The sequence below is a fragment of the Myotis daubentonii genome, chromosome 15 (assembly GCF_963259705.1).
Source record: "Myotis daubentonii chromosome 15, mMyoDau2.1, whole genome shotgun sequence".
NCBI lineage: Eukaryota > Metazoa > Chordata > Mammalia > Chiroptera > Vespertilionidae > Myotis > Myotis daubentonii.
The window spans coordinates 57947379-57955395 of NC_081854.1; the positions used below are offsets into that span (position 1 = coordinate 57947379).

At 62.1% G+C, this 8017-nt stretch overlaps 1 protein-coding gene across 1 annotated transcript; it reads right to left on the reverse strand.

The window, feature by feature from the left end:
* Positions 1-3534: 3534 nt before the first annotated feature.
* LOC132217632 (cytochrome b-c1 complex subunit Rieske, mitochondrial) lies at positions 3535-7542 on the reverse strand. The gene is made up of 2 exons (XM_059668146.1): positions 7256-7542; positions 3535-4416 (listed from the first exon to the last, which is right to left on the reverse strand). The coding sequence occupies exons 1-2, from the start codon at positions 7467-7469 to the stop codon at positions 3806-3808; spliced, it is 825 nt and encodes a 274-aa protein (XP_059524129.1). The 5' UTR covers positions 7470-7542; the 3' UTR covers positions 3535-3805.
* Between the last annotated feature and the right edge of the window lie 475 nt (positions 7543-8017).

The following is an 8017-nucleotide window of genomic DNA, read 5'->3' on the forward strand; positions in this document are numbered from 1 at the left end:
CGCCGACCGCCCCCCACGGGCAAACTCGGACTCGAGTGCACAGGTGGCCACTCCCCCTGGAGGCCTCCGGGCGCTCAGTGACCGGCTCCTGACAACAAACAAGAGGCAGAGACGGACAGAGGAGCCTGGGAACCGGGAGCCCCGCATCCGCTCCCGCCACGGGGCCTGCCTGCTGGCTCCCCGAGGCACGTGGATGCCCCTCCAAACTTACTCCACAAAGAAGGGGGGCCGGGCCGGCGGGGCTCAGTGGTTGAGCATCAGCTCATGAACCAGGAGGTCACGGTTCCATTCCGGTGAGGGCACAGGCCCGGGTCCCCAGTGTAGGGTGTGCAGGAGGCAGCCAATCGATGGTTCTCTCTCATCACTGATGTCTCTCTCTTTCTCCCTCTCCCTTCCTCTCTGAAATCAATAAAAATATGCTTTAAGAAAAGAAAAGACAACCCAGAGGAAGGACCAAGTGGACACAAGATACAGCCGTCTGTGACTCTGGTGCCATGTCCACCCCCCGCCGGAGGGACTCTGAGCTTGGCCTCCAGTGGCCGATGAGGCGGCGGGGGGAGTGCCCGTCCTCCCCGCCTCACTGTGGGTGTAATGTGAGCAGCCCGGCTCCGTGGCTGTAAATCACCCCAATTCCTCTGGAACCCATCGCGGCCGTGCTAACCGTGATGGATTCTCGTGGTATTTAAAGAGCGAGACTGTCAATTAGCTTTTATGGGAATCATCACAGTCATCGGCCCCCTCGCAGACCTCCTATCCGAAGGAGCCAGTTACTAAAATGGGCGATAATTTGCTTTTAGTATAATCTCTCTGAAAGCCAGAGCGAGTCTCCAAAATAATTTAGAGTTTAAGTTGCAATCTAAGCGACCTTTTCCTTGCGATGACTGCGGAGTGTGGCGTCGCTGTTCTTGGCTGATTCCTTCGCAGGGTGTGAATTGCAGGTCGCCGTGTTCCCGCGAGGACCGAGTAACACAGCTGCTCCTAACGGCCTCTCCGGGAGTGACGGGAGTGATGGCTGTCCTTCCCGAAGCGAATCCATCAAGCCAGACGCGTAAAACCCCAGTAACTCCCCTGGGGTCCAAGCCCCCCGAGGCCTCCCGCCCCGGAGGCCAGTTGCCCACAGCGATGACCTTGGTGGAGAGAAGGGCGCGGGTCGCTCTGGCCCAGGCCCCGCCAGACCCCCCTCCCATCCTGCATGTTGTGGGCTCAGACCACCGGGGACTGCAAGTCCTCCGCCTGCAGCTCCAGAGGCGAGGAGGCCCCAGTGGGAACCGGGAGAGAGGGAACACCAGTGTGTTCTGAGTTCAGTAGCTCAGTTTGTTCAATCCCCGTGGGCCGAGGACGTAGGGAGAAGCAAATCCGAAAAATACGGCTGCAGGCCCTCAGGAACGCCGGCCCCGGGGACAGACAGGGACCCCCAGCCGAGGGCCGGGCGTCCGTTTGCGGCTCTGCCCGGTGAAGAGCGGCCGCGGGGTGCGGTCAGTGTCCTCCGGAGCCGGCGAAGCCCCTCAGGACGAGGGCCGTCCGTCTCTCCCCGCATCGCCTCCCGCAGCCGGGGCTCACGCTTGTTTAACGAACAAACGGAAACGACAGCGAGAGGAAGTGAGTTACGGAGCTTGGACACAGCAGGTCCCGGCTGGACACGGCACGGACCTCTCCTCTAACCCCTGCGCGGCCCCCGGGGAGCTCAGGGAAGCACCCCACTTCCCGTTTCACCCAGGAACCTGGGCGTTGTTGGGACCAGCGTGACGCGCGGGATCCCACCGCTGTGAGGGCAGAGCCGCGGGGGCCCCGTGGGACTAGCTAACGGTGCTAACCGTGCTGGACTCTCGTGGTATTTAAAGAGCGAGGCTGTCATTAGCTTTTATGGGAATCACCACAGTCATCGGCCCCTCGCAGACCTCCTTTCCGAAGGGGGTGGAAGGCTCATGACCAACCGCCAGCACCGCTCGCTCAGATGACACGGTGTCATTAACGCCTCAGCACGCTGTGTTCCGTCCTCAGCGCTCCCACAGCTGAACTGTGTGCCCTGGGACCTGCCTCACCCCCTCCCCTCGCCCCAGCCCACTGTCTTCAGGAAATCAGTTATTTTTAAGGCTCCACACGCCGCCCTGTCTCCGTCTGCCTTATGCCACTCAGCACTGCCCCGGGCTCAGCCGCAGTTGCCAACGGCAGACGGGGGCTTTCTAGGACCAAGCTTGGGAATTTCCTTGCTCTTCTCAAAGAACCAGTTTGGATTCATAGTCCCAATCCCGGAAAGGTCAGCGGCGGGAAAAGCCCTGTACTGAGGGCGAGCTCAGCCTCCTTCTCCACCAGCTTCAAACACCACGGCCCGTGCCAGCCTGAGCGGAGCCTCGGAGCCCGGGAGCCCGGGGACCTGGGAAACACGGCTCAGTCCTTCCCGCCCACCTTCCTGCCTCAGAGAAGCGCCGCCCAGTTCCCCTGCTCGATGGCCTTTCTGCCCTGAGCACCACGTGCCCCCCGACGCCCGGTGCAGCGCGAGGAGGGGTGAACGGGCACACGGGCGGCACTCTCTGTCTGACGTTTACACCCAAACACCAGAGCCCAAGGTCCTTACCGGAGACCAGACAGAAGCCTCTGCCCCGTGCCCCGTGGGCCGCACCTGCTCATCGCCTTTCTAGCTGGTGAGAGGGAACCGGACTGCCTTCGGCACCAGCGCGGACGCCGCCGTGTCCTGATACACTTGCTGCTGCTTTCACAGCCCGAACCCTGCGTGGCCAGCTCCCCCTGGAAGCCGATCACGGAACTTAGGCCGCTGTTTTAGACGCACGTGTGGTCACAGGGGACCCAGGGGTATTACGACCCACGGCCCCACAGCAGACGACACAAGTAGCTGACTCCGCAGGCAGGCTGCTGCGCGTTCGCAGGGGTGTGTCACCAGGTCGTTTCGCCCCTGGAACTGGAGGCAGGCGGGAGGCGCGTTCACCCTGGCATGTGCCCACCCACACTTCACAGTGAAAAGTTTTCTGCAAATCCAACTGGAAGCAGCACCTTGCAACGTAACCTCTCCAGAAACGCCAGTGGGCAGCTTTCAGCCAGGCTCAGGGCGCACGCGCACCACCCTCCTGCCTCTGATGGGGCAGCAGCAGGAGCGGGTGGGGGTGGGGATGGGGGACGGGTGATGGGTGGAAAGAAGCAACAGGGCTGAACTCCCATGTGGGAAAGCTTCTCTCGGATAACATCCCGCCACCACCTCTTAAAACTAAAGAATTCTAGTTACTAACCCACGCCCCAGTGATGGGCAGACGTCCTGGTCGCAGGAGCTGGGGCTCAACTCGGAGCTGAACACCCGGTCCAGGACGTTACCAGGGTCAGTCAGCAGTGTCACAGGCGTGTGCGTATGTGTCTGTGCGTGTGCGTGTCTGTGCATGCGTGTGTCTGTGCGTGTGCGTGTGCGTGTCTGTGCGCGCGTGCTCGAGGGACGGGAGAGGACCAGCTGGGGCAACCCGACATCCCGAGCTCTGCAGGATCCGTGGCCCCGACACAAAGGCAGTAAACGAGTCAGACCTCACCGCATCTTGTACAGCAGCCAGTGACTTTAATGGAAGGAACCATCAGACACCGCCCGCCCCCAAGCCTCCCAGCCGACAGCGCTGACAGTGGCTTCTTCATTAAGGTGAAGGCGTGAAGGTGTTCAAATCAGATTCAGCTCATTTCACAGGAACATCACAAGGGCACTGTCCGCAGATCTTCCTCGTACAAACCAGCCCCGCGAGTACACACCTGCTCTCCGGCACCTTCTCTGAGGAGACGCGAGGACGAAAGAGCCTGCGCCTCGAGCTGGGGCCTAGCCAACCACCACGACGTCGTCGCTGGTGAACTCGTAGTAGGGAACCTCGAGGTTGAGGGGCGCAGGCCCCTTCCGGATCCTGCCAGAGGCGTCGTAGTGGGAGCCGTGGCAAGGGCAGTAATAGCCACCATAGTCGCCCGCGTTGGCAATGGGCACGCAGCCGAGATGCGTGCAGACCCCGATCAGGATGACCCACTCGGGCTTCTTCACGCGCTCCAGGTCGTGCTGGGGGTCCCTCAGGTGGGACACGTCCACGGCGGCCTCCTGCTCCACCTCCTTCTGGGTGCGGTGGCGCACGAACAGCGGCTTGCCCCTCCACTTGAAGGCCATGTTCTTGCCCTCGGGGATGTCGGACAGCTTGATTTCGATTTTGGACATGGCCAGCACGTCGGCCGAGGCGCTCATGCTGGAGACAAACTGGGAGACGACATTCTTGGCGGCATAGGCGGCGGCGACCGTCGTGGTCGCCGTGACCAAGTAGGAGAAGCCCTTCCTGGCCTCGCTGCTCTCCTTGGAGGACTTGGTGCTGTCCTGCACCTCGGCGCGGCGGTAGTCGGAGAAGTCGGGCACCCTGACGTCTGTGTGGGAGTGACGGACAGAGGCAGGGGCTGCGAGGCAAACAGAGGGAGAGGCACAATTAGACACCAGGCAACAGACCTTAGTAAGTTCATGAGCAAGAATCAATGATAAAGACGTGAAAAACCACTCACTGGCTCAGAAATGGCCAATGAGCAGCCTAGCGTACAAAACGCCCCACGCGGAACGAAGCCACCACGCCCGGACCGTAAGACACTGCGCACACGGGCCCTCCTGACTGAGCACCGCGGAGCCCGCATGCACAGCGACCCGGCATCACGTTGGAAGGTCACCTAGCACTGACAGAGCAACACTTTAAACCCCGAACGCGAGGTGCGGGACATGCTCCACGGCCGTGTGATGCCTCCCACACTCTCTGGGTCAGAGGGACCCGCTGATGCGTGAGATCAGCTTGTAAACGCTCTCACTGCCTTCCTGTCTGTTGCCTGGAAGAGCTGCTACAAACTCACAAAATACTCATTACAAGACAACAGGCACCCCCAGGGCCTGCAGCATAACTTCAGCTGCAGAAAACGTAGCGCTCTCTCATGAGTATCGCTTCAACTTCAAGTGAAAGCCCTGTGGGCAGGAAGGGGTGCCCTTATCAGGATAAGCAGCCATCAGAGTCCCATCACATCTCCGAGTCCCAGTCATTTCAATGCAGCAGGCGACACCTCTAGGCGGCCACGGCCTCTCCTCCCACGGTGGGTCTCAGCCAGCCACCACGCGGTCACAGGCCAGACACTCACGTCAAATGACTGTTAAAGAAGAAACAATCACTGTCCGTGTAACACTCTGGATGTCATTCATTTTTTACTTTATTTTTTTTAAAGACCACATCCCGCTGTCCTATAGCATTTTTAAATGTCTAGGAAAATGAACTTACTGGTATCACATCTAAGCCTGTTTCAGGAAGCAAATCTCTTTGCAAACTGTATTTTCATTTTAGGATATTTGCCAAGTTTCCCTGTTTAGAAAGTGGAACACTAAAAACCCCTCTTTTAGAAAACGTGCTGTTTCCCAAATAAAGTGTATTTTCGTAGAAGCTGCAGTTCTACGGGCACTCCAGGCCCATTGCCGACGGGAGCCGACAGGTGCTCACACACAGAACCCATCAAGATCCCTCGGTGCGCGGTCCTGGCTCACCCAGCCGTGTCCGGAGGGAACCAGGACACAGGCAGTGGCGTCACCTGAGGTACCGCCCTCCCTCCACCTACAGCTAACCTGTCAGAGACCGGGGACGGGTAGAGATGCATTACTGTCCCTCAGCACCACCTGGGACTGCACAGGAGAAACGCATCGTACCTACATTTCTACACTGAAAACAGTAACACGGCCTCGACCGCGAACAGCACACAGGAAACACAGACACTAGCGAGAGGGCGGGGCAGGCGCCTCTGGAGACCTGTGTGCAAGGCCCCCGCTGTCCACCCCGTTCTGTGCAGGCCACACTTCGCCGGGAATTAAACGCCAGCAAGGAAATCACTCTTTAACGGCTCCCTGAACTGTGGCCGGCACTAATAGCAAAGGTGCTGGCCAGACTTAGCTCAACGACAGCAAAACCAGCGACTTGCTGCAATACCCCCTCTACCTGTCAGAATTCGGGCGTCCTAACAGACCACGGGCTGTTCCTGCCTGTCCTGCTTTGTTTAAGGTGAGCTCTGGGGCACCTGGGCATCGTGCTTCTCAGCTCTGACCCACCCCTCTGCTACCCCCTCACTAACCACCTGGACAGCCGACTGGGAGCTGAGCTACAGGCGAAGGCGCGGGCACAGCTTCTCCGAAACCCAATGGTGCCCCGACCACCGGCCATGTTTCCATCAGACCCATCTCGTGCGGAACCCCAGGTGGTGGGAGCTAGAGCCGCGCTCCGCGCCCTCAGCCCAAGGCCAGTCACCGGCACCTTAAAGCGCAAAGGAAGCGGCAGACACGAAGCTTCGCCGGAGGGAGGGGGCCCTGGGGGCGAGTGGGAGTCGCTGGGGGTGCAGAGACGGGGCGAGCGGAGGCAGAACCGTGGGGCAACTCGGTCGCCATGCAGGGCAAGAGCCACCAACTCAAGTGTCACTGGGCCAGGCAGGTGCCGGCTGGGGGGGCCTGGGGGGCGGGGGGCCTGGCCCAGCACCAGGCGGCCAGCTTTAAGGTCCGGGCCGCCCGCTCCGGACGCCAGGCCGGGGGTGAAGAGGAAGAGGAGGCGCTGGGCCCCGAGCGCAGAGGGCAGAGGGCGCCCTTCCTCGCTGTAATGGGGCCTCCTCCCCGCTCTGCCTGCGGCTCCGGAGGCCGACACCTCCAAGCGGGTGACCTTGAGGCCGGGGCTGTGCGTCATCGCGCGGGGTCGGGGTGTCGGGGGCGCACTGAGGGGAACGCCCCTCGATGAACAGCAGCTCCCGCGGCGGAGCGTTTGGGCTGAGCTGACACCGCCCCGCCCCCCCCCCCCCCCCCCGTCCCCGTCCCCGCGGCTGTGCGTAGGGCTTTCCCACCGGAGCCTCAGATACGACCCAGAAATCGGGACCATCCCGACCCGCTTCCCTGGTGGGAAAAGGCCGCGGGAGCCGCCAAGGCCGTCAGCCTCCGGGGGGCAGTCGGACCCCGCGTTCCCGACGGGGGTTCGAAGCCGAGCCCGAGGCTGGGACGCGGCCTGGCGCCCACGGGGACCACGCAGGGGCTGGGGGGGGGGGGCAGGGAGGGGAGCGGGAGCCGGAGGGCCGCCGGCGATCGCCCAGCCCGCGGGGCCCGCACAGGTGGGAGCTGGGCCGGCGGAGGGCGGAGGTGCGCGGACCCGCCCAGGGCCCGTTCATGTTCCCCGGACCCCGCCCTTTCCCGCGGCCTCCTGGGCCCGGGACCCGGGAGAGCGAGAGCGGGGGCCCGGCTCACCATTAAGGCTCACGACGGCGACCAGAGGCCCGCTCGCGGCCTGGCCGTTCAGGGACTCCCGGCAGAGGAAGGGCCGCTTCACGTCCAGCACCGGCGGCTCCGCGGCCGGGGGCAGCGCGGCCTGCACCAGGGGCCGCAGCGCGCCCGCCACCGCGCGGGAAGAGGCCGACAGGACGGGCGCGAACGGGCCCGAGCGGGCAGCGACCGACAACATGGCGACGGCTGCTCCAAACTCCCAGCCGGTCACAGAGACGACCTTCCGCCCGCCGCGCAGGCGCGGGGAGGCGCAGGCGGCGCGGGCCCAAGACGTCAGCGCGCCGGATGGGCGGGGCGCGCGTCGGAGGCGGGGCCAAGAGCCCAGGCTGAGGGCGGGGCGTGCGTCGGAGGCGGGGCCAAGAGCCCAGGCTGAGGGCGGGGCGTGCGTCAGGGGGCGGGACCAAGAGCCCTGGCTGAGGGCGGGGCCGCGCGGGTCGCTGTCCTGGGATCTGCCCCGTGAAAGGGGGCAGAGGAGGCCGCCAGGAGCGTCTCCTAGGCCGAGTTTGCAGTCCCTTAGGGCTAATACGTCATCTATGGGGACCTAGGGATCAGAATACATTTTCATAATTGTTTAAATAGGGATAATAATAGTTCTTAACATATGTGCATATACCCGTGTTCCCAAAAAATGTATACACACTTTTCCCTGATAGCTCAATTGAAGTTTCTTTTCAGATTTAACCCATTGGAATTAATTATTTAAAGTGTGTATACATTTTGGGGGAC